General features: G+C 38.2%; 1 protein-coding gene across 1 annotated transcript in view; it reads right to left on the bottom strand.

The window, feature by feature from the left end:
• Positions 1–27,770, bottom strand: part of LOC126248302 (5'-AMP-activated protein kinase catalytic subunit alpha-2) — a 175,899-nt gene that overhangs the window by 84,877 nt on the left and 63,252 nt on the right. The window contains exons 5-7 of the mRNA XM_049949169.1: positions 24,512–24,718; positions 20,505–20,610; positions 5,023–5,128 (exon numbers count right to left, since the gene is read on the bottom strand). Coding sequence (XP_049805126.1) covers positions 5,023–5,128; positions 20,505–20,610; positions 24,512–24,718 — 419 coding nt within the window. The remainder of the gene's footprint in view (positions 1–5,022; positions 5,129–20,504; positions 20,611–24,511; positions 24,719–27,770) is intronic.

The raw sequence follows: 27,770 nt of genomic DNA, 5'->3' as shown, positions 1-27,770 counted from the left end.
TTTGATGGCTTTCTTTTATTGGTGGATATAAATCAGCCACCTACCACATACAGAGTTTCTGCAACAGAAAGAAAGCCTCATGAATTGCTTATGGTGGTGATTAACCTCATTGCAATACTCCAGGGTGAGCTAGGATTGATACTCGAGCACAATTACTATGAAACTATCATGCACCGTAAAATTTATATGAGGGGCACATTTAAAACAATTTTTTTCTCAGTTTCTATGACACCATGTGGTTAAAGGCTGTTTGTCCAAAGAACATAGAATTCTGATGGAATTAAAAAAAAACTTTAAAACGAAAGATTAATGACAGTATATAACCGGAGTGGCCAAAACATGGCATGAAAGGCTTGCTTATCTTCTATGTGCACAACCTTCCTGTCACCTTTATATGCTGTATACAGTAGATATTTCCATTATCCACAACTTATGCAGGAAGTTCTAAAAATTATCAACTACATCTGCTCAAATGCCAAGACAGACAGATTTTTCATTTCTTCTATAATGAATTTGAACAATTGTGATTTTCTTGATGACATGTCTTGGTATTTCTTTGTATAAAGGCTATCAGTAGGCTATGTTCTAGGCAGCCTGTTTCAATTACTGGATAAAATCAAACAAATTCTGCCAAAAATGAAAAATCCCTGAACTTGACAATCAATAGTAGTTGTTAGATATGGCTTTTAGTTGTTATATATGGCTTTTGCTACAGAGGTTCAGCATTTAAAAACAATACACATATCATTGCATGGCAGTGTAAAACTAATTCCTGTTTTAATAGAAAGGGTGTTCAGTTCTCATAACATATTATGACTATTTTGGAAAGATCAAGAGGCTAAAACAATTGCTCACTTCAAATGTATGAAGAAAATTAATGAAATCTCTACTGAAGTTCAAGCACAGAAAGAAGATTATTTATGTAAAATGTCTGAGCTCACAAAACAAATAAATGTCATACTCTATACAGAATCTTATTGGTATTCTGTCAGGTCCAGTGGCCTTTCCTCTTTTGAGCAGTTTCAGTTGTTTTTCTATCCCATTGTCATTTATTTTGATATCTGTCATTCTGGCATTCATGCAACAATTTAAAAGAGGAACTACAGAACAATCTTCCTTAGCAAAATAGTTTTAGCAAATGATGTTTCGTATTTCAGCCTTCTCTCTGTCATCCTGTGTTTTGATGTCATTATGATCACAGGGTCAACAATGGGTTTGATCCATATACTAGTTTAACATTAGACCAAAACTTCTTAAAATTTGTCTTTCAAGTCTGTACATAGAATTTTACTTTTGACTTTGTTGAACACTTCACGCATGGCTCTCTTTGTGCTAAGTTTGGTTTTGTTCCATTTTTGTTTGTCTGTGAAGCTTTGGCTATGTTTAAATTTGCAGTGTTCTTTTTCATAGCACTTTTCTAATGTAGTTGTCCAGTGTCAAGAGGTCTTTGCCACCACACACAACTTTGTTCGTTACAGACATTAACATGGTACATTATATGATCAATCCCACATGGAGGGTGAACACAGGACCTACACAATAGTAAATGTGTAGCCACTGATATGAGCTTACAAAATGCAAATTCTCTTGCTTTTTGCATATGTTCTTTCTCTCCATAGCCTGATTTCGGCTTTTTGTTTCACCCTCTCTGCCAATCAGTAACAACTAGAGTTCTTTTCCTTCTGTTTCCTTCCCTTGGTTCTAATTTCTAGATGTTCCAAATCATATCTACTCCTGATACCTCATTGTTAATTACTATTTTATCTGGATTACCATCATGTCCTGGGCATAGTATCTCAGCCTCTTTGACATCTGTTACTCGCATAGTCAAAGGACATATTTACTTTTAACATCAACAGTTGGCTGTGTGTATTTTTTGCATGTCAGAAATGCATCCTAATTTACTGAAATATGTTAGTGTTATCTGCATATCAACAGTGAGTTTTTTTTGTCAACAGTGCAATAACACAATCATTTACAAGGAATGCCTGCTTACATAAACTTATTTTCTTCTATTGTGTGACACTAGGTAAACTATAACAAAATTTGGCATACCAATATGCCTTTTGAGAGATTTCCTTTGTGATTTGTATAGTTTTTGTTACAATTTAATTTATAACATAAGCTGACTGGGCTGGTAGATTTTAGGAGATTATTTTGTGTTGTTTGGATTTTGTGATAAGAAATTCAGATTTTACCTAGCTGACGTGTCTACTGGATTATAGTTTTCTGAAAATTTGATTACTGGCTTCATAAGTGATGTAAAAGAATTTTGATTAGGATTCAGTTTTCGTATGTATTCAAACAATGTTTTCTAGGAAAAATACATGCCTTTCTAAGTAGATGAAAAATTCCCTTTGTTTGAGGGAGATTCAATCACAGAAATCAGAGGGATACTATTGGACCTGAAACTAGGTAACACCTGCTAATTTAGTATTCTGTGCCTAACGGAGTTCAGGGATCAACTGTGTGTGTGTGTGTGTGTGTGTGTGTGTGCGTGTGTCAGAGAGAGAGAGAGAGAGAGAGAGAGAGAGAGAGAGAATTAGCAGTGACAGAAATAGCTTTCCTGCATGCACTCTAAAGCAAAGGAAAACTTTTGTTAATAATGTCAACTTGTTGTAACACAATCATTTTGGCTTAACTAAGAAACCATAGCAAGATAACACTGTAACACAATCAGCACAATCAGAAATAGTAGCAACATTGTTGCTGGTGGCAGAATATTGTTCTTCATGTTTGATTTCCACTGAAACAGAAAACAGTGTGTATACAGTTTATAAAACCTCATTGAAAGAGAGTTACGGGTGATTGTTTTCTAATGGCATGGCACTAGGCCAGCACGACTCTCCACTTATTGTTTCCTAACAGCATGGCATAAGGCCAGCATGACTCTCCACTGGTCAAATTAGACACCCAGCAAAAATTTAGAAGACATGAAGCAAAATGATCCACTTACGTGTGGTATTGCAATGCATTTGTTTCATGATTTATGGTGTGATATTGATGTTGCCAGCAGAAGCTCTCCAGCTTACCTTAATGGAGTAGTAGTCCTAGACAAAAGGATACTGAGGAGAAAAGGCATAGCTGCAACCTATGGAATTGTTTCAGAATGAATTTTTCACTCTACAGTGGTGTGGACATTTTTTTGAAAATTGTTGGAAGAATAAAATTATGTGATGGACTGGGAGTCAAACAAAGAACTTTGCATTTCATGGGCAGTACTCTTACTGACTGAGTTATTCACACACAATTCATGACCCTCCCTCATAACCTTACTGCCTCTAGTACTTGTCTCCTACCTTCCAATCTTTGCAGAATCTCTCCAGCACAGAGAGCTGGCCCGAAATTCATTGTACAAGAAATCTCTACAGTTTGCAAATCACTTCATATACACACATAAAAAAAAAGTTTTGCATCACCTCAGTTCCGAGAGTTCCGGAACCTGTACAGAAAATTGTAATAGAGATCAACATAAACATCATTTCCACCCTTTTTATTGCTCATGAAAACCACACATTGCATGTTGTACCACCATACAGTGAGACCTTCAGAGGTGGTGGTCCAGATTGCTGTACACACTGATACCTCTAATACCCCGTAGCATGTCCTCTTGCATTGATGTATGCATGTATTTGTCGTAGCATACTATCCACAAGTTCATCAATGCACTGTTGGTCCAGATTGTCCCACTCGTCAACAGCAATTCGGCGTGGAGCCCTCAGAGTGGTTGGTGGGTCACATCACCCATAAACAGCCCTGTTCAGTCTATCCCAGGTCATGTCCGATAGGGTTCATGTCCGGAGAACACGCTGGCTACTCTAGTCTAGTGATGTTGTTATCCTGAAGGAAGTCATTCACAACATGTGCACAATGCAGGCACGAATAGTCGTCCATGAAGACGAATGCCTCGCTAATATGCTGTCAATATGGTTGCACTATCGGTTGGAGGATGGCATTTACGTATCGTACAGCCGTTACAGCGCCTCCCATGACCACCAGCCGTGTACGTTGGCCCCACATAATGCCACCCCAAAACAGAAGGGGAGCTCCACCTTGCTGCACTCACTGGGCAGTGTGTCTAAGGCATTCAACCTGACCAGGTTGCCTCCAAATATGTCTCCGACAATTGTCTGGTTGAAGGCATATGCGACACTCATCGGTGAAGAGAACGTGATGCCAATCCTGAGCGGTCCATTCGGCATGTTGTTGGACCCATCTGTACCATGCTGCATGGTGTCGTGGATGAGAAGATAGACCTCACCATTGATGTCGGGAGTGAAGTTGCGCATCATGCAGCCTACTGTGCACAGTTTGAGTCATAACACAATGTCCTGTGGCTGCACGAAAAGCATTATTCAACATGGTGGCGTTGCTGTCATGGTTCCTCCTAGTTATAATCCATAGGTAGCAGTCATCCACTGCAATAGTAGCCATTGGGCAGCCTGAGAGAGGCATGTCATTGACAGCTCCTGTCTCTCTGTATCTCCTCCACGCCCAAACGGCATTGCTTTGGTTCACTCCAAAATACCTGGACACTTCCCTTGTTGGGAGCCCTTCCTGGCTCAAAGTAACAATGCAGACATGATCGCACCATGGTGTTGACCATGTAGGCATGGTTGAACTTCGGACAACACAAGCCATGTACCTCGTTCCTGGTGGAATGACTGGAACTGATCGGCTGTCAGATCCTCTCTGTCTAATAGGCACTGCTCATGCATGGCTGTTTACATCTTTGGGTGGGTTTAGTGACATCTCTGAAAAGTCAAAGACACACACACACACACACACACACACACACACACACACACACACACACACACACATTTTCTTTCTCAATTTTATTTTTCAGTGAGGTAAAGATTGAATTCACAACAGACAATAACGTCTAAATGAAATTAGTACATGAAATATACCTAACATTTGACAACAATCTCACATTAACAAACACTTATTTTTCTCAAAGATAAGAAACTACAGTTCTTCATCTGATAATAGTGGAAATATTAAATAGCACCACATTACCTCACAAACTTCATTAACTGCATCAGTATCAATAACAGACGCATCCTGTTCTACTGGAGATGGAAATAAGTATGCTGGTAACTCTTTCTGGAACCACTCATGTTTCCTGTAATAGTATATAAAAACACAAAATGAAACACCAAAGAAGGGAAATACGTTTTTATAGGCTTTTTAAAAAACTATACTGCTACTTCAATTAGTATTTTCTTATATAAATTAGTGCAAGCCTTGATTATACATTTATATTAAGGAAAGAAGTAACTAATTAGTAATATTATTCAGACAGTACACTTAAGAGCACAAAAATTGGCTGCAAAAATCACAGCCAGAGTTGAAGCCCTGTACAGCACTGACACGAATGAAATTCAACATGTCAGCTTTTCAGTCTATTTTGGGGACACACTTAAAAAGAAATATCACTTGATATATTAATTGTAAATGGCTTTTTCCAGCATTCTAGACCTATACAAAGAAGAAGAAAAAAACTGTTCTGCAAATTGAATATGAGTTCACTGCTAAAAAAGTATGTTGCATAGCAATTAATTGGAAAAAAATTCACTGTTGGCCCTTCTAGTTGAAAGGACAACACAGAAACTTTCTGTAAATAGTCTGAGAATATGATTTTTGTGTGGCGTCAGACAATTTGTTAGCTAAGTTTCTTAATATGTCTCTTCCCACCACTATATTTGCATAGTTTTTCTGTACTACCCTTTGCAGATGATGCAAAGGGGGTAGTTAAGCATAGTTCTGCATCTCTTGTAGCTTTTCCTATGTAACACTCATTTTATCCCCACACGGTATTCCCTATTACAAGAGGCGTTGCTCTGCGGACCGAGTCACAGTGTAATAACCGTTCATTGGGAGTAGGGAAGTCCTAATCCACACAAGGATCAGTTTAGAAACCAGCAATTGCCAACAAATCTACTAAACATACTATGCCATAGCTAATAATAAATTAGTAGGACATCTTTACTGCTTTCAAGTACCCAGAAAGAAAAAGGGAACACAAAAAGTTACAACACGGCAATCCACAAGGGCACAAAAAGAAAAAGAAACATATATTTTTGACATCACTGGATGGAAAATTCAAGGTACGGATTTTAAGAATTTAGAACTAGATCAACTCGTAAACTGAGAGTTCATAAAAACTGTTGTAATAACAAAACAAAAGAGAAAGAAAAAGAGAGAGAGAGAGAGAGAGAGAGAAAGAAGAAATAACTGATCATTGATCATTATAGACAAGTTTGCCATGTAATTAGTATCAGCAAAACAGCAAAAAGAAGAATGGAATTTACAATAAGTAAGTTACCAGAACAAATATCAACAATTATACTTTTTTTGGAATGAAAGGATTATCTAAATGAGGTTAAAATTGATGTTAGGGTAGCCAACAATGATAGGAATATGTGCATCAACAGAAGATGAGGGCACAGAACATGAAAGCTTCAACTCTATGTTAAAGGAAGTTATAAGAAAAGTTGACCAAATAGATTATTTAACATTAGTTGGTCATCTTAAAGTCATAGCCACATAACAATGCTATATTCTGTTGGAATACATGGTGAACACTGGTTACCAACACAGGAAGAGGTCATTAGATTTTATAATTTATAACAACTTAAAAACCACAAACACATTTTATTACAGCCACACTTAGTCAATTTGAAATTCTTAGTCCATAATAGATTATATAATAGCAAATAATAAAATATCAACCTTTCTCCTAGGCACTTGAGTTTACAGAAACAGACTAGTCTACTTATTACTAATGTCAACATGATACTATCCACGAAGGTGGTTAAAAAAAAAAAATTAACACCATAAACACCTGTGCTGATGGCTCTTTTACTCTGAAAAGTATGAACAATTTAAAAGAAAAACACATATTGAGTTTATCAGTTAAGAGGAAGTATCTGATTGTGTAGACAGATAAAACACTGAAATTTCAGCTGATGACAAAACACCTAATCATATTATACAACCAATTTATACATTCTGTAGAAAAAAAAATGATCTCTGGGAAATTGGGATCAGAATTTTCTGAATAGAAGCCACTAAACTGCAGCATTTAATGTGGTTGACCCATTCATCACTTTACCAGCAATATCAATGCAGCTGTAAGACAATGGAGATTAGCAATTCATGATAACATTTAACTTCCAAATAATTATACCTTGATAAATGCACATGACTTGATTCTCTTTGTTAGTACTGGTGAAGAACTGCAATACTTCATATACTATCCAAATTTTACAGTAAAAAGGTATAATAATTTCAACAACAAGAAGTCAAGTCATGGGCTCCAAGGGTTTTAAATACTGAGACTCTGTATTGCCTTATGGAGATGATAGATATATGCTACAAAATTCAACACTGAGAATCACCAATAGGTTTTTCAAAACAACAAAAGTTCAAAAACAGACACAATTAACAGTTTATAAAGTTTTAATGATCAACCCTTGTTTATTACAATGAATAAAATACTACTTAACACTACGAAAGTAAAACCTTCACAGCAACTAGAATGAAATTTCTGTGGAGAACTGCCATCTATAGATGTCTATTCCCATAAACCATGGTCAAAGGGCTTAAAATAACTGTTATCATAGATTACCATAAAAATGCAGACAGAACTGGCTTCCACATGTTAACAGGATGAAATATTTCAGACTGCCACATCACATTATGCATTACTAGGACAGGAAATTTCATGAAAATAGTAATGTGAAATTAGCAGTTTTTACTGAAGTAAAGTGAAGTCGGCGATTTTTACAAGATATCGCGTGAAATTTGCAATTTTTCCATGTGAAAAATGTTAAAAATGTGAGGGTAGCAGTTTACTAATGTTTGTAACTAATACTTATTGAATGTTAAAACAGTGTTTTCAATTATAATCTTCTCAAGGCTGTGGTTCGTGTAAAATCTTAAAATGACATTTCATTCCTTGTCCAGCAAACTTTGATGTGACAATAACATTGGCCATAAAACAACACTAAATTTCACCAACAACAACACCGAATTTGACAAGAAAACAATCAATTTGGCAAAAAATTAGCACAGATTGAGGCAAAAATAACACCTAATTTGGCTAGAAAATAGCATCTAATGTGGCAAAAAAAAACAGCTACCTTGACAAAAATAATACCAAATTTGGCAAGAAACACTGAGTTTGGGGAAAAGAGAGACAGAATTTAGTGAAAAAAAAATTTGGCTGAACATACAGTGAAGTCGGCAAAAAACTGCACCGTTTGTTGCACAAACTAAAACATAGTTTGGCAAAAAAACACTGAATTTGGCAAAAAAGCAACACATTTGGCAAAAGAATAACAGATTAGCAAAATAATAACAGATATTGCAGAAACAACACCAAATTTGGCAGAAACACCACCAAATTTGGCAGAAACAACACCAAATTTGGCAGAAACAACACCAAATTTGGCAAAAATAGCACCAAATTTGGGCATAAACTAATTAAATATCCCCAGAGCCATACACATGTGATCCTGCATACCTGGCAAAGCTGTCAAATTGACCCCTCCCCTCCACGTAAAACTACCTTCCTACAGCTACTGTAAATTGTTGTGTTACTCTAGTGTCAGGGAGAATGACCTCTTCCATGCAAACCAGCATGGATTCCAAAAACACGTGACAAGTGAAACCCCTTGTGCTTTATTCGTGACATTTTGAAGGCCATGGATCAAGGCAGTATAGGTGGATACAGTATTTCTTCACTTCCAAAAAGCATTTGACTTGGTGAAATACCAATAACTATTAACAAAACATTATTATTTGGAGTATCAAACAAAAGTTATGAATATATCTAAAAACAAAGATGATGTGACTTACCAAACGAAAGCGCTGGCAGGTCGATAGACACACAAACAAACACAAACATACACACAAAATTCAAGCTTTCGCAACAAACTGTAGCCTCATCAGGAAAGAGAGAAGGAGAGGGAAAGACGAAAGGATGTGGGTTTTAAGGGAGAGGGTAAGGAGTCATTCCAATCCCGGGAGCGGAAAGACTTACCTTAGGGGGAAAAAAGGACGGATATACACTCGCACACACACACATATCCATTCACACATATACAGACGCCAATGTGTGGATGGATATGTGTGTGTGTGTGTGTGTGTGTGTGTGTGTGTGCGTGCGCGAGTGTATACCCGTCCTTTTTTCCCCCTAAGGTAAGTCTTTCCGCTCCCGGGATTGGAATGACTCCTTACCCTCTCCCTTAAAACCCACATCCTTTCGTCTTTCCCTCTCCTTCCCTCTTTCCTGATGAGGCAACAGTTTGTTGCGAAAGCTTGAATTTTGTGTGTATGTTTGTGTTTGTTTGTGTGTCTATCAACCTGTCAGCGCTTTCGTTTGGTAAGTCACATCATCTTTGTTTTTAGATATATTTTTCCCACGTGGAATGTTTCCCTCTATTATATTAATATCAAAAGTTATGAATAGATTGAAGATTTCTTGATAGGGTTGGTTGGTTGGTTGTGTGGGGGAAGAGACCAAACAGCGAGGTTATTGGTCTCATAGGATTAGGGAAGGATGGGGAAGAAAGTCGGCCGTTTGATTTAGGGAAATCACAGAAAACCTAAATCAGGATAGCCGGACGTGGGATCGAACCGCCGTCCTTCCGAATGCGAGTCCAGTGTGCTAACCACTGCACCACCTCGCTCGGTTTTCTTGATAGGGATCAGCATGTTATCTTGGACGGAGAATAATCAATAGAAGTAAAAGTAACTTCAGGAGTGCCCCAGGGATGTCTGTTGGGACCTTTTGTTCATATTATATATTTATGACCTGGCACACAATATTAATAGCAGCCTCAGACTATTTGCAGATGATGCAGTTGTCTGCGATGAAGTATTGTCTGAAAAAAAAAAAAAAAAAAATTGCAGAAACATTCAGTTAGATCTGAATAAGATTTCAAAGTGGTACAAAGTTCAGCAAATTGTTTTAAATGTTCTGTAATATAAAACTGTGCAATTCACAAAACACAGAGAAGTTGTATCCTATGACTACAACACAAATCAGTCACAATTGGAGTTAGTGGACTCATATAAATGCCTGGATGCAACGAAGTGTATGGGTTTGAATGTAATGTTCACAAAGGCTGTCATCAGAACGAGTAAAGCAGATCAGTTCATTGGAAGGATACTGGCAAAATGGAATTGGGCACTTATGGTCTGCCAGAATGTATTAGGCGGTGACAATGGACTATACAGTAAAACCCCCCCTTTTTACACTTTTCAGCAGACTGACCCAAAAAAGTGTAAAATCCAGGAAAGTGTAAAATACAGGAAAGCATAGGAAACATACCAAATGAAAATGAATGATTTACTCTTACTGACTTTCTCTTTATAGTGTTCAAAACATGAAATTTAAACAATTTAAATTTTGCCTATTTAAAAAAGCTGAAATAATTAATTTTTTTGTTCCTTTCTCACAGCAATTAGTTCTACTTGTCTCTCCACAGTATACAAAGCATCAATCACAAAGGCAGTGGCTCAGTGCTGACACAAAACATGTGCATGAGTTTCCTTCTTCATGTTGAATATGTCCAATAGTGTAAATAAAACATGGAAGCAAAAGTCTTTCATGAAACCACATTAAAAAGACATTTGTGTTCTAATGCGAGACTTATTACTGATAATCATTATAAAATTACAGTAAATAAATCTTTTGACACAATATTAGTTAAAACACTAAAAAGTTGGCAGTCTTCGTAAGTCAAGAACAACAGGCATGAAATTTACTGCTTCTTGCCAATAAAGAGGTCACACAGTCTGGGGAAGTCCTCGGTGAGAGAGAGGGCGAAAACTGTTGTCATGTTACGGAGCATCTTGTGGAGGACTGTTTACGTTGGTTGTACCAATCTAACACTGTGTGCCCAGTACGGATTAGAGTATTTCACGCAGAAGTAAAGACGATTTGTGAAAGCCCATTATAAAGACATCCATCTTAAAAAGTGGTGTTTATTTGTGTAAATTAAATTTAAGCTGTTGTAACACAATACAATGAACAGAAGGAAGGTTGCTACTAGAGTCACTATCATCAGATTGTGATTATCATTAAGGCAGTAACTAAGCATACTTTCCCACCCCATTGGTCATGACCCAATGAACACCGACAATGAAAATCTTGCTTACTGTGCTAATGTTACGTTACATGATCAATAACTTTGCATATTGTCTGTGTTTTCAGTTTTGTTCCAAAGCTGACTTTGAGCAGGAATGTGTATGAAAATCAATGTTAAAGATTATGACAACTTCAAAGAAAACTTAAAATGATGGAAATTTTTAATGACAGGAAAGCACTGTATTGAGAGAATAGGACTTCCATTGGAACTGACAAAAATGAATGTAAAAAGTGGGGAAAATGTAAACAGCAGGAATGTAAAAATAGGGTTTTACTGTACACAGATTTTGACAGATCTGATGATGGGGGTATACTGAAGTGTGCAATAATGATATGCTAATAAAAATTACATTGTGAGCAAGACCAGAATATCTCCATTGCTAAAAATAGTTGCAGATCTCCTAAGAGACTTTTTGTCAAAAGTGATGAAATGGAGACAATCTATAAAGAAGGCTGTTCACAAAACACTTTTGCATTCCATCTTAGAAAATTATTCAAGTGAGTGCGCCCCATACCAAATATGACTAACAGGGGATATTGAATGTGTACAGAGAAGTGGGGGTTGCAAATGGTCACAAGTTTGTTTGACTCACAGGAGAGTTTCACAGAAATCCTGAAAAACCTGAATTGGCAGACACTTAATGAGAGATGCCATTTACACCGTGAAAGCCTACTTACAAAGTTTCAATAAGTATGAAACCAGAGATATTCTTCATTCCCTTATGCATCATTCCAATAGAGATCATGAAGACAAGTCTGGACTAATTATAGCATACAATGAGACATTTAAGCATCCATCCTTCTCACATTCCACACACAACAGGAACAGGAAGAAACTCAAACATGCATTAGTATGCTAGGTACCTTCTGCCATGCACTTCGTGACACAGTTTCATTCATGCTAGAACAAGAACAAAATACCTAATACGCAAGTAAGGTGGTGGTCTTATGATACTGGATGCTTTAGAGGTGCAGTTAGTGACCAATGGCAGAGCATACTTTTGTTTACACGAGGCTTCAGCTTTGATGAACTGAGTATAGCTGTCTATATGCTAAAAGACTAATGATTCCCATAATACTATTAATCAGCCACAGAAGGCTTATTCTTGAATTCTTTTTTATTTACATAGCAGACACATACCCCCCATGAACCATGGACCTTGCCGTTGGTGGGGAGGCTTGCGTGCCTCAGCGATACAGATGGCCGTACCGTAGGTGCAACCACAACGGAGGGGTATCTGTTGAGAGGCCAGACAAACATGTGGTTCCTGAAGAGGGGCAGCAGCCTTTTCAGTAGTTGCAGGGGCAACAGTCTGGATGATTGACTGATCTGGCCTTGTAACATTAACCAAAACGGCCTTGCTGTGCTGGTACTGCGAACGGCTGAAAGCAAGGGGAAACTACAGCCGTAATTTTTCCCGAGGACATGCAGCTCTACTGTATGATTAAATGATGATGGCGTCCTCTTGGGTAAAATATTCCGGAGGTAAAATAGTCCCCCATTCGGATCTCCGGGCGGGGACTACCCAAGAGGACGTCGTTATCAGGAGAAAGAAAACTGGCGTTCTACGGATCGGAGCATGGAATGTCAGATCACTTAATCGGGCAGGTAGGTTAGAAAATTTGAAAAGAGAAATGGATAGGTTAAAGTTAGATATAGTGGGAATTAGTGAAGTTCGGTGGCAGGAGGAACAAGACTTTTGGTCAGGTGATTACAGGGTTATAAATACAAAATCAAATAGGGGTAATGCAGGAGTAGGTTTAATAATGAATAAAAAAATAGGAGTGCGGGTTAGCTACTACAAACAGCATAGTGAACGCATTATTGTGGCCAAGATAGACACAAAGCCCATGCCTACTACAGTAGTACAAGTTTATATGCCAACTAGCTCGGCAGATGATGAAGAAATAGATGAAATGTATGACGAGATAAAAGAAATTATTCAGGTAGTGAAGGGAGACGAAAATTTAATAGTCATGGGTGACTGGAATTCGTCAGTAGGAAAAGGGAGAGAAGGAAACATAGTAGGTGAATATGGATTGGGGGGAAGGAATGAAAGAGGAAGCCGCCTTGTAGAATTTTGCACAGAGCATAACTTAATCATAGCTAACACTTGGTTCAAGAATCATGAAAGGAGGCTGTATACATGGAAGAAGCCAGGAGATACTGACAGGTTTCAGATAGATTATATAATGGTAAGACAGAGATTTAGGAACCAGGTTTTAAATTGTAAGACATTTCCTGGGGCAGATGTGGATTCTGACCACAATCTATTGGTTATGAACTGCAGATTGAAACTGAAGAAACTGCAAAAAGGTGGGAATTTAAGGAGATGGGACCTGGATAAACTGAAAGAACCAGAGGTTGTAGAGAGTTTCAGGGAGAGCATAAGGGGACAATTGACAGGAATGGGGGAAAGAAATACAGTAGAAGAAGAATGGGTAGCTCTGAGGGATGAAGTGGTGAAGGCAGCAGACGATCAAGTAGGTAAAAAGACGAGGGCTAATAGAAATCCTTGGGTAACAGAAGAAATATTGAATTTAATTGATGAAAGGAGAAAATATAAAAATGCAGTAAATGAAGCAGGCAAAAAGGAATACAAACGTCTCAAAAATGAGATCGACAGGAAGTGCAAAATGGCTAAGCAGGGATGGCTAGAGGACAAATGTAAGGATGTAGAGGCTTGTCTCACTAGGGGTAAGATAGATACTGCCTACAGGAAAATTAAAGAGACCTTTGGAGAGAAGAGAACCACTTGTATGAATATCAAGAGCTCAGATGGAAACCCAGTTCTAAGCAAAGAAGGGAAGGCAGAAAGGTGGAAGGAGTATATAGAGGGTTTATACAAGGGAGATGTACTCGAGGACAATATTATGGAAATGGAAGAGGATGTAGATGACGACGAAATGGGAGATAAGATACTGCGTGAAGAGTTTGACAGAGCACTGAAAGACCTGAGTCGAAACAAGGCCCTGGGAGTAGACAACATTCCACTAGAACTACTGATGGCCTCGGGAGAGCCAGTCATGACAAAACTCTACCATCTAGTGAGCACGATGTATGAGACAGGTGAAATACCCTCAGACTTCAAGAAGAATATAATAATTCCAATCCCAAAGAAAGCAGGTGTTGACAGATGTGAAAATTACCAAACTATCAGTTTAATAAGTCACAGCTGTAAAATACTAACGCGAATTCTTTACAGACGAATGGAAAAACTGGTAGAAGCCGACCTCGGGGAAGATCAGTTTGGATTCCGTAGAAATGTTGGAACACGTGAGGCAATACTGACCTTACGACTTATCTTGGAAGAAAGATTAAGAAAAGGCAAACCTACGTTTCTAGCATTTGTAGACTTAGAGAAAGCTTTTGACAATGTTGACTGGAATACTCTCTTTCAAATTCTGAAGGTGGCAGGGGTAAAATACAGGGAGCGAAAGGCTATTTACAATTTGTACAGAAACCAGATGGCAGTTATAAGAGTCGAGGGACATGAAAGGGAAGCAGTGGTTGGGAAAGGAGTGAGACAGGGTTGTAGCCTCTCCTCGATGTTATTCAATCTGTATATTGAGCAAGCAGTAAAGGAAACAAAAGAAAAGTTCGGAGTAGGTATTAAAATTCATGGAGAAGAAGTAAAAACTTTGAGGTTCGTCGATGACATTGTAATTCTGTCAGAGACAGCAAAGGACTTGGAAGAGCAGTTGAACGGAATGGACAATGTCTTGAAAGGAGGATATAAGATGAACATCAACAAAAGCAAAACGAGGATAATGGAATGTAGTCAAATTAAGTCGGGTGATGCTGAGGGAATTAGATTAGGAAATGAGACACTTAAAGTAGTAAAGGAGTTTTGCTATTTAGGGAGTAAAATAACCGATGATGGTCGAAGTAGAGAGGATATAAAATGTAGACTGGCAATGGCAAGGAAAGCGTTTCTCAAGAAGAGAAATTTGTTAACATCGAGTATAGATTTAGGTGTCAGGAAGTCGTTTCTGAAAGTATTTGTATGGAGTGTAGCCATGTATGGAAGTGAGACATGGACGATAACTAGTTTGGACAAGAAGAGAATAGAAGCTTTCGAAATGTGGTGCTACAGAAGAATGCTGAAGATAAGGTGGGTAGATCACATAACTAATGAGGAGGTATTGAATAGGATTGGGGAGAAGAGAAGTTTGTGGCACAACTTGACTAAAAGAAGGGATCGGTTGGTAGGACATGTTTTGAGGCATCAAGGGATCACAACTTTAGCATTGGAGGGCAGCGTGGAGGGTAAAAATCGTAGAGGGAGACCAAGAGATCAATACACTAAGCAGATTCAGAAGGATGTAGGTTGCAGTAGGTACTGGGAGATGAAGAAGCTTGCACAGGATAGAGTAGCATGGAGAGCTGCATCAAACCAGTCTCAGGACTGAAGACCACAACAACAACAGCAGATAGTGGCACCTATAACTTGAGAAGAGCAAAAATACTGGCTAGAGGTGCAAGTAAATTACATATCCCCTCCACCTTTTTAACTAGCTTCTTCACCATGCATCTCCTTCCAGTCGGAAGCCTTTGGTCAGATAGCACATTTGCTTCAGCATCCTCTCTGCTCACTGAACTTCATGCTCTTATAATTCCACAGTGAAGTAACAGCATGAGCTCCACTGCTGAACATGAGCCAACTGTGTACGCAGTGAAAGAAGTGCACTGATGGCACATAAACCATATCAGCGATAGATGTTTGGTAGAAATCGGTCCTTTATGATGTTACGTGGATGAAATGACACTGTGTTAACAGCATGCATTTACTGTTGTGGGTTGAGTGAATGGCCTCTTCTCACAAGCAGGAAGGAAAGAACAGAAGGTGTAGGAGAACATGTGTACCTCACACAATTAATTCTTATACTGTATTTTTCCATTTTTTGTCACTTTTGGAGCAGCTCCCATGTCCTTACCATTGGCAGGGATCTATGTCAGCACCCTCTCAGTACAGCCCTGTATACCCCAAAGAAAGAGATCAATGGGTTGGTCATACAAGAGGTGGATGAAGTTCGTAAGAGGCTGCTGTGTCTGCTACCTAAAAGGAGGAGGATAATGAACAGGATGGTGGTGTGACACAAAACTGTGTTTGGACGCAACATGTTTTAAGGTCAAAACTTGTGATAACTTACTGCTTTCTGTCGACTAACATTAGCTCATTATTCAGTTACTTTTGACTTAAGAAAATAATGACAAATATATAATGTCTTAGAATTTTGGAGTAAATCTTAATCATGACCGTATATTATGTATTTTAAAATGTCTCCATCCACATCCAGCAAGATAAAACTTACACATTTATAATTCTGCCAGTTGAGTATTGAAATTTGTTGTCATTAGTATCAGTAGCCACAAAGTTCTGCTTTCTTTCCCTACATGGTAGCTTTCAAAACAAGTAGGCCCAAATAACATCTAGTGTAATACCCGCTGGATCTCTTTCAGTCACCTTAAGTTCTGCTTGAATTCATTCATGCATCTCAAAGACAAATCATGTCTCTGATTGTAACTGAACATGTACCAAGCAACATTCACTTTATTTATTGTAAATCCTTTCTGTGGAATAAAGCACTTCACACTCGGATAAAGTGATGAGCAGAAGGCACCAAGTATCAGAGGCAGTCACTGACATGGAAAGGTAGCTACAGTATCCTCCTGGAATCCACCAGCATGCAACACAGATGATTACTGCGGGCTACTGCTCCTCTAGGCCACTGACAACACCACCATGGAGATGGGGGTACACATTATGACCACAAACATAAGCACACGGTGCCTGTTGTGTGTTGCATCTCCTGCAGTCGTCACAGTAATATGTAGCACCAGCCTTGCCACTAGTAGTGCGAGAGATACCACAATTAGCGCTACCATCATGGACACTGATTATCCTTCCACTGATCACATGTTCAACAATCGTGAGGAAGTATTCTTGCACTGGTCAGCAATAAAGGGTGACAACAGGCCAACCAGAGCCAGTTCACACAGGGAGTTGCCCCAAGTCACAGTGTCAGCTGCCACTGCCCTCAAGCAGTGCTCTTGTGCCCAGTGCTGTGCTTGGAGTTGCGTCTGAGTGTCCATTCTGTATCTTTATCCAGTTCTGCGCATTGGCCGTCAATGTTTCCACTCCAAGCTGCATCCCAAGTCTACACTCCGGACCTCATGTGAGTTCCCCACAACGGCTGCCGACACCTTCACTCCAGGTGAAGTCTACACAGTTGCTATGCACCTCATCTGAGTTCTCCATGCTGGGACCGACATCAGTTGTACCCGAAGCCTATCTGTAACTCACTGTCGCTCCCTCCTCTGCCGGCCATGTCTTTGGTCCGTCCGAGGGAGCCATCTCCCTGCAGCATCCACGTCTATCTTCGAGCAGGTATGAGTTTTGGTCTCACTGGTACCTCTCTCCTGGACCATCCTCAAGCTCTTCTGCTCCCCAGAAATATGGCTGCACCCATGTCACCCTCGCAAGAAGTCTCTTAGTGCAACATCCGTGACTGTCAGTGGATGGGAACCAAGTACTGAGTATTCAAGTCCGAATGACTGTTTTATTTTGTTCTGTTTGACTGCAAATAAAATTAAGTTATTTCTTGCTATCTGGGGCATTTTATTTGGCATGGCTCCCTTAACCATGAGACAGAATGAACACCCACACTGACAGGAGTCCTGAAGTGCTCTGGAACACAAGGTATTCAGAGGTGGACAGCCAGCCAAGACCTCTGTCATAAAACAGTTAAATAAATCATGACTGTGCTTTGAATAGTCACACACTGTCAGCAAGCAAATGAAGCCCATTATGGAAATATTACAGAAAGAATGATATTGACCACTGGATGTGTGTGTTGAACATTGTATTTACCATTAGGACATTGACATATCTGGAAATATATTGCCATAATGGTAGAAAACTCCTTCTACAGACTACCACCACCTACAATATTGGCAGCTTGTGCAGATTACTGAACTTATGAAGTCTGATATTTTAGGAATCGGCTCTGATTCATCACTGTGGTGATCAGCTGGCAGCCACATTGTGTCCAAAACCTGTGCAAATTTTCTATGGGTCGATGCAATGATGTATTGGATACAAATTGAGAAGGTCACTTCTGGAGACAGTGGCAGCATCTCTGGACATTAGCATTCTCACGTGGATTGATTCATTTATCCTGACTTGTGACAATTATTGGACAAATAACTTATTGATGACATGAGAACTCTTCACTGTAGTTTGCTGAAGAATAATGATAATGATAATGATAATAATAATAATAATAATGTATTTGGTATGCTACACCACAAAAAATTTTAATTGAAATAACGGATTGTTTTCAGATTGATTTTCACTGCGCATCAGTGTGCGCTAATATGAAATTTCCTAGCAGATTAAAACTGTGTGCTGGACAGGACTCAAACCTGGGTTCCTGGTTCAGCATACAATTTCAATTTGCCACGAAGTTTCATAACTGGACTCTTCATGCTTTCTCAGTGGATATGTTGTAAATAGTCTTTACAGGTTTGCCGCTGGATGACATTGTGCAAATTCCACAATATTTCCTCAGAGCAACTGTCCGACATCTTCAGGTAGCTGAATCTTGCTGGTGACTATGTACCTAGCCACCAGCAAGGTTCAACCACCTGAATATGTTGGACAGTTGCTCTGGGGAAATATTGTGGAATTTGCACAATGTCATCCAGCAGTAAACCTGTGAAGACTATTTACAGTTTCATAACTGATTGTTATCAATATGGAAAAAGTGTTAATTGCACTCTTATTTTCTGTTTCCACTTGTAGAAAAGATACAAAGCTGTAACTGAATTAGTCAAACATGACATACTCTTATTCTGAGAAAGTAAACATGATGCCTACAAGAGGATGCACAACCAAAAATAACTCATGTGCTAGAAACATTAAAAACAGTTATTGACCGTAGAAGAATATTATGTTGCAATCATAATGAGACATTTGACATTCAACTGTGAATAAAGGCCTTTTCTGGACTTTTCCATACATTATGGACTTCTATTACATGGATCCCTGTTGCTCCAGAATGTCTTTTAAAGTTCCTTCCTTTAGTTGTTGTCTCTGTTTTGTCTTACCTCACAAATGCATCAAAGAACATTTTGGGTCCATCTACTACCCATCTGCTGGCTACACATTCTGTCCACCTCCATCTCAGTTTCACTGTGTATCATAATTAGTGATTCCACATTTAACTATTCTCAAGTAACACAGAATTTTCGCTTTTTTTAGGAAACTATTACAACTTTATCTCCAAAATAGAATGTGACTGCATTTAACAGGTCGATGGATACAGTTCAGCACCAAGTTTAGGAGGTCAGACTTCAAAAATGTGGCAGTCAAGGTGAGGTTCCACAAAGAAAGTCACCAATGCCAGCTATCATTTTCCAATGCCAATACCAATAATAGCTTGTGAAATGTTAAATATTACAATAAAGTGATATTTTTCTCAACAAACAATGGTCCAATACAAATATCCAGGCTGCAAGGTGTCCCTTTCAACTCCAAATCTTGCATTGGCCAAGTGTTAGTAGAACACAGTGAGCTTAGTCTTCTCAGCTAGCCCCCTTCTGTTCCAGTCTCCAAACCCATCGAAAATGTATGGGTGGCATGACCCAATGTCAAAAACATGAAGTGATATTTGGAACATCATGTGACAAGATGGCAGAAAATGCTATACTTATTGTACACTTCACAGACTACTTCTGAAGAGAATGTACTTGGTCACTGAAGTCAAAAGCCTTCAGACAGGATAATGAGTGGTGATGGAGCCAAATGTTCTCTCAGAGGCCAAATTATCTTAAATAAGAACTAATACATGTTTTCTCTGTTAATTTTGTGTTCTCTACAATGCAGTATATTAAATCAGAAACAGAAAACAATTCACCAAGGGAGATTTGAACCATACATAGCAACATGCAGCCATGTTTGAGACTTTTGACAAACTCACTGAGCTACTTACACATCATCCTGGGTTCACCAGTACCGAGGCATTTCACAGCATAGTTCCGTCTTTGACTTTGCTTCACCAATGTAACTGCATTTTCCTGGTCTGTAATACTAGGAATTAGATGGTGCAGGTTTCCTTGTGTGTCTTTAGAGAGTGCGTCCTTGTGCTGAGTGTCAAGAAGGTATAACTCTTTCAATTAGACTCACAATTACAACTGTTCTGTAATGTTATAGCAGTACAGTACACGCTTTTATGTGATTGGCTTCTGCATAACTCTGCAGACAGCTCAAAATTTTGGCTCCGGTCATTTTTTGTGCTATCAAGTGTACAAATCCTTTTTATAGTACATACTCACTTTATGTCTTCAATTGTAGCTCTCTTCATAGGGTCCACCTGAAGCATATGGCAAAGCAGACTAACAACCTGCTTATTTAAGTATTCAGGTATAGGGAATACCCCCGCTGCAATGAACAACAGAAAAACTAGATAATATTACACTGATTACTTTTAATCTTCATTATTAGTGAATAAGAACTCTAAATACTGAAGTCAAACATAAAGCGTATGAACATTAGACAACAGAAAACGAATTTTCTACTTGTTTATCCTCACAACTGGAACAACTGGGAAGAGGGTAAAAGAAGTAGAAAATCCACAAACACTAAATTTTCTGTGCTGGAAGTACCTTCAATTAATAAAAGGGGAAGGCAGGTGAACAAAAAATATGCCAGTTAGTATTTAAAATAGAGTAAGATTAGAGAAGTGCCCCCAAAGACAAGAGGTACGCTGCAGTTGTCAAAAATACCTATACGCCTCTCTAAATAAGGGTGACTCCACAGATGTCATTAATTACCAGTAAGTCTCTACTGACAAATCATTTTACAAAATTTCGAGAAGGTAATGCACTCAGGTGTTATCATCCACCTGTGCAATAATGGCGTTTTTAGCCAATCAGGGGACTGAATTAGTCCTCTTCACAGATAATACATGTATTTTTATCAAGTTGAATAAAAAGGAGCTACTGAGAAAATTGTGGATGGCATTTCTGTGGAAGTTATTAACAGGTTTTGTACAAACAAGCTAGCTCTTAACTTCAAAAATCACTGCACCAACATGAAATAATAAATAAGGCAAAAAATTTCAAGTTCCCGAGTGTTCATGTTGATGAAAACTTAATCTGGAACAACCACAGAGAAAACTACTCTTCTCCTGTGATAAGCTGTTTTGTCAACTGCAGCAGTGGGAATTTTCTTTACCGAACATTTTGAGTAATGAATCTTACATTTGGATTGCCCTTCACTTAATTACAGTCTATTGTCCTGTGATGACATGTTTGTTATCTGACCATGTGACATTGAAGCTAAGTTTCTCAATCATGTGAATAGCATGTGCCCTAACATCCACTTAAATGTTGGGATTAAGCAGAAGGAAAGTTGCCATTTTTAGTTGGTTTAGGTGAATGTAAACCATGTAGGCAGATCGGCCACACTGTAAACTTTAAGCCAGCACACACCGACTTATATCTCCAAGTGGAGAGGTATCAGCCACTCAAGAAGAGCAGTTTTACATATAGACTGCCGCTACCATTGCTTCTGATAAGGATATCAAGACAGAACATCTGAAGTGCTGCAACCAGTATCATTTCTGAAAAACACCCTTCAACAAAACTTAACTCTTGCAATATCTGAAAAGACACAGATAGAGTTATCACCACATAGATTCAGTATTTCTTGAATTTCAAAAAGACTCTGTTTCAATAATACATTGTCCCTAGCAAAAGGAAATATATTGTTACGATATATTTAACCAGGTCTGCAACTGAACTTAAAATTTTCTGGTAGGTTGAACATGGCAAATTATTATGAATGGGAAGTCATAAACACAGTGATTTCATCAGATACCAGAGAAATGTGATAGGGCACTACTATTCCACACTGAACTTAACAGACAGTGTTAGCTATTTAACTTAACAGATAGTTTTAGCTGCAATATCAAACTTTTTTGCTGATGAGACGATTACCTATAAGAATGTATTATATGATAAAAATTATGTAAATTATGATTAAAACTATACATATATGTAAGACCTTGACAAAACATTCCCTTGGTATAATCTAGAGAACTGAAAAGTGCAATAGCCTTTGATTAACTTAATGAGTCAACCATGTGGTACAAATACTTGAGAGCAATAATATATGAATCGACAAAGTGCACTTATCATAAATGTCAGTTCTGGGAAAAGAAACTGACATTCTTTGATTCACTGGTAGGATACTGAGAGATTTTGATGAGCGTACACTATAAATTGTTTAAGAAACATTTACACACGCAATATTTGAGTACTGTTCATGCGTGCAGGATTCATACTGGGTCAAGTTAACAGTATACATTAAGAAAATATAAATAAGGATGCTGCAAATATTCACTGTCTTGTTTCACTCACAAAAGAGTGTAACATAAATACTGCAGGTCTGAAAATGCAGACAATCATAAAAAACATGCCTAATACTTCATGAAAAACTTCTTTGAAAATGTTAATGATTTTCAAGGCAGTGTCTAATAATATTTTCTACATGTATTAAAGGGCATTGTCTGGTATATGAAGGGTAGTGTCTGGTATACCAAGTCAGAAAGTTATCTACCTTGAATGACAGTGTACAAGAGAGAAGAAACTGGTGAAACAGAAGTACTGATAAGGGAAGAACATGAAACTGAAATTATTAGGCTGGTGCATAAGTTTGTAGCATTTTTGTTTCGCATGTTGGTATTCCAGTTGCTATGGGTTTATTTATTGAATGACATTTTTCACTTGTAGTTCACTGTTGCTATTTGAGTTTGCATATTGGCATTTAGAGATAGTAACTGGAACTGTGGACACTAGAAAATGAAGTTCCAAGTGGAGAAATGAGAACACTTCCGATACATTCTTCTGTTTGAGTTAAATAGAGGGCTGACAGCAACATTCGCACCATATGTGGCAATAATGCCAATGAACAGAGCATGACAAGAAAATTGTTTTCTCATTTTAAGGAGTATCGTTTTGACATTAGTGACTCTCCATGTTCAGGAAGACCTTTGGGGTTTGATGAAGATCATTTAAATGGGTTAATCCACAATGATCCATTTCAGTATACTTGAGAAATGGCAAATGTGATGAACTGCGATCATTTCACCATCATGTAATTGAGATGGTTCAAAAATCTTGTATATGGGTAGTGCATGCTCTAAGCCAAAATTGCAAAAATCAGCAGAAGGCTATATATGCATCTCTGCTTGCTCATCATCAATTGGCTCATGAACAACACTGACCATTCCTACCCTGTATCATTACTGGTGACGAGAAATTGTGTCTTTATGCTAACATTAGGCAAAGAAAGAAATGGTTGAGCCCAAACAATGACCTGCACACATCCACAAAAGGTAACATTATGCATCTGGGGGAAAAGCGATGATGTGATGTACTATGAATTGCTTTACCAGGGTGTAGCCATCACTGTCGACATTCATTGTCAACAACTGAGATGTCTTGCAGATACAAGATAAGAACAATGGCCAGGAAGACTGCGTGAAGTGATGCTACTCCATGATAATGCCCACCAACATTCTGCTGTACTCACAAAAAAAAAAACACTATTTAGGAGTTGGGTGAGAAGTAATTCCACATTCACCTTCTTCACCTGATCTTGCACCCGTAGATTTTCACCTCTCCCATTCTCTATCAAACAACCTTCAAGGAACTTCTTTTCCAAATGAAACTGTGTTCCGAAAATGGCTCAACAAGCTTTTTGCCTCAAAACCACGTAATTCCTACAGTTGCAGAACCAAAAAGTTACCCCAGCATTGCCAGACTGTTGCATATAGTGAAGGAAAACATATTATAAGTTATATGTAGAACATATTATATGCTATGTGTATCTGCTGCGTTTATTAATGGAAAAATGCTATGAATTTGTGAGTTTGTTGGTAAACTGCTGAAAGAGAGCACAAAGAGGCTAAGAGTAGATAAAGTTGTTCTAATGTGCAGTTTTTTCCAGACAAATAATCCCAGAGTTAAAAAAAAAGTTAAATACTGAAAGGTTTGAAAATAGCTACATGTTATGCAACTAATTTTGATAACTTCCTTGTCCATACTGAGATCCAAGATTTTCAAAAGCTTTATGTACAAGTCATTTTAGTAAAAATGAGACTGTGGCTTTATCTATTTATCAGTGTTATTAATTCTCCTAGACAGATTGAAACTGACTTTTCAATGGGACAGTAATTAGGTATACAAGAATGTTCAGAACATTTTCTCAGTATTATCAGCTTCCCTTACGCTTAACCCACAAACATTGTTAACATTACAAACTACACATAACTTACATTTTATTTTACGGAACAGTGTTGGAACATGTTCATCATCAAAGGGCAGGGTACCACACAATAACGCATAAAGAATCACACCACAGGACCAAATATCAACTTCGGGGCCAGCATACAACTTCCCAGATATGACTTCTGGAGCAGCATAGTTTGGAGAACCGCAGCTTGTCCTCAGGAATTCTCCATCCATCATCATGTTTGACAGGCCTGTTGTAGAATAGAAATTAAAAAAACAAGAATTATAAAGCTACAATATATTAAATTCAAATCAAGCCAGAGCTTTAAAAAAATTGTCAAAAACAAAATGGCTTCATAAAGCAGATTGTAACATACAGTCAGACAGACGCATAGGATAATATTTTAATAGAACCAGAATATTCAGAAATTACTTCAATATGAAAAATCCAGTTTTGTTTTTCAGTGTTTGATGTAGCTCACTATTCAGCACAGTATGTAATATGTGAAAAGCAGTGTTGTCCCAGGATGATCTATTCTAAAAGAGGGAGGGAAGAAAGGAAGGAAGATTAGATTTTAATATCCTGTTGATAACTAAGCTGTTAATGATGGAGCTCTAGCTCAAACTGAATGAGGATACCAAGATATAGGTGGCCTCTCGAAAGGAACGAATCAGATATTCACCTTAAGTTATTCTGAACGCAAGTCCAGTACCTTAACCATTCCACCACCTCATGTGGTTTTATATTAAATTTGGAGTTAAATTTGCCCTCTGTTATTTGTAAAGTGCCCTAACTCTCTACAACAAACCACAGGAAAAATTACTAGTAGACATCTCAGTCCATATTAGATTAACAATAGTGTGCATTGCATCACAGTTCTGGAGTGTCTCAGGTGATGTTGCCAACAGTTTCTATCTAAACAAAGAAAAACATGCATCCAGTAAGAGAGATATACTAAGTGCTGGAAACAAAGTATAAATTGAATGATAATATGTGACAATAAATTGAACATTTCCATGTTTAAAATATGAAGACAGAAGAGAAGTGAAGTGCAAAGTACACACGGTAATGTGGGGATTATACTCCGATACTTCAGAAAAATATACAATGGGAATGGAGTGCATGATTGCAAGCAAGATGGTTGATGCATGAAAGAACCAGCAGTGAGTAGTACACGCAATGGACATAACGAAAAATATAAATGACTGAAGAATACAAAATAAAAAATCAGACATAATGTATGTACAATGCATATGCTAAGTGGTACGTAGTCAAAAAAAAAAAGCTTACGAAGCAAAGCTTGAAGAAACACGAGTAATACAAGATTTCACAAACTTGGTTTAACATTAAACTATAAACCTGTTTTGTTACATCTGTTGTCAAAATAGTATAAGCAAACCTTCTCTGCAAACAGTGGAAAGGCCAAGTCAGAATATCAACAGTTATGAAAGGGACAGACTGCTACTCAGAGTAAAGACGACACACTGGGTTGCAGACAGGCACAACAACAAGACTCACACACTTAGCCCTCTTCAGAAAAGCCGAAAGCTAAGTGTGTAACAGTCTTGTCATTGTGCCAGTCAGAGACTCAATGTGTCGTTTTTAAGGTGAGTAGCAGTCTATCCATTTCATAATTGTTAAGCCTTCTCTGCTGCTTATACAGGGTGTCATTTTCAAGCTTCACTCATTTCATAGGCCCAGGAAAAAAAACCACAGTAGATACAATAATGAAAATGCACCATATTCCAGAACACCTCAAAGAATGTATATTCCTGTGGCATACATGCCAACTACTGTCACCAGTGTGCAGAATGATGGCATGAACTGAAAATAGTGACTCCACAGCAGTGCACACAAGGAGTAGTGTTGTTTGCACAAACAAAATTGTTGAATACTGTGCAAAGAAATTACCGTACGTTGTATGTATGTGATTCAGATGATGTGAAAACAAGAAATGGTATCATAAGTTTCTGGCAACTGGAAGCGTTCTGAAACATTCTGACAGTGCACATCATAGTGTTTTGGAAGAGACAGTGAAGGAAATCAGACAGACATTACTCAGAAGCCAATGTAAGTCAATTCGGTAGAAATCTAGGTAACTTAATGTACCCCAAGCAACACTGCTTCAAGTAGTACACCATCGTCTTTCTTTGTAAGATTACAAAGTGCAAATTCTGGAATATCTGTGGTGAACGATGAACCATGCCGGCAAAAACTTGCTACGGATATGCTGCAGCATATTGACATGAATGTCAGCTGCCTGGGAAGACATTTATTCTCAGACGAGGCAAACTTTCACGTATCAAGAATGGTTATGTGGCATAATGTTCAGATTTGGGGCTCAAAACATCATCAGACTATCACTGAACATGTTCGTAATAGCCCTAAACTGAATGTCTGGTGTGAGCTAATGCAAGACAAGATTACTGGAGCATTCTTTTCAGAAAACACAGTAAATGGGTCAATGTATTTGAATGTGTTGGAACCGTTTGAATACCCTCAGATACAAGATTTGCAACCCATCATCATCTTTCAACAGCTTTCAAAAAAATCGAGCTCTAGCGCATTGGTCAACGGTTGTTTGCAAATTCCTGGATACAAAATTTCCCAGTTGCTGGATCAGATATGGAGGATCCATTGCCTGGCCACCATATTCTCCTGACATTACCCTGCTGGATTTCTTCTTGTGGGAATTTGTGAAGGACCGCATAAATGTGACTAAAGTGGGTGATATTCCTACGTTAAGATAGCGTATCACTGATGCAATTGCATGTAACAGAGGGCACGTTATGAATAACATGGCAAGACATTGAATACAGACTCAATATTCTTCACACTACAAATGGTTCATATGTAGAGGTGTACTAAAGATTATAAATACGAGGGCTATCCACAAAGTACATTACGTTTTGGAATTAAAAATAAATAAAGTATTGGAAATTTTTTTTATTATATACAGATGAAAGCCACACTTAAATACTACTTTTCTACAAAGTTGCCATTTAAATTAAGGCACTTATCGTAGCGATGGACGAGCTTGGAAATTCCTTCATTGTAAAATTCGGCTGCCAGCGCCTTCAACCACGTGGTTACCTCTTCTTTTGGGACAGAAAAGGTGTGATTTTGGTGGATTTCCTGGAAAGAGGCACTACAATAAACTCTCAAAGGTATTGCCAAACTCTGCACAACCTCAGAAGAGCAATACAAAACAAGCACAGGGGAAAGTTGGGCTCAAAGATCTTGCTGATTCACAACAACGCCCGGGCCCACACGGCAAATGCCACTCGTGAAGTTCTCGAATC

This window comes from Schistocerca nitens, chromosome 3 (assembly GCF_023898315.1).
Source record: "Schistocerca nitens isolate TAMUIC-IGC-003100 chromosome 3, iqSchNite1.1, whole genome shotgun sequence".
Classification (NCBI taxonomy): Eukaryota; Metazoa; Arthropoda; class Insecta; order Orthoptera; family Acrididae; genus Schistocerca; species Schistocerca nitens.
Note: the sequence above shows the minus strand (reverse complement) of the source record. Positions and strands in the feature narration are given on the sequence as shown.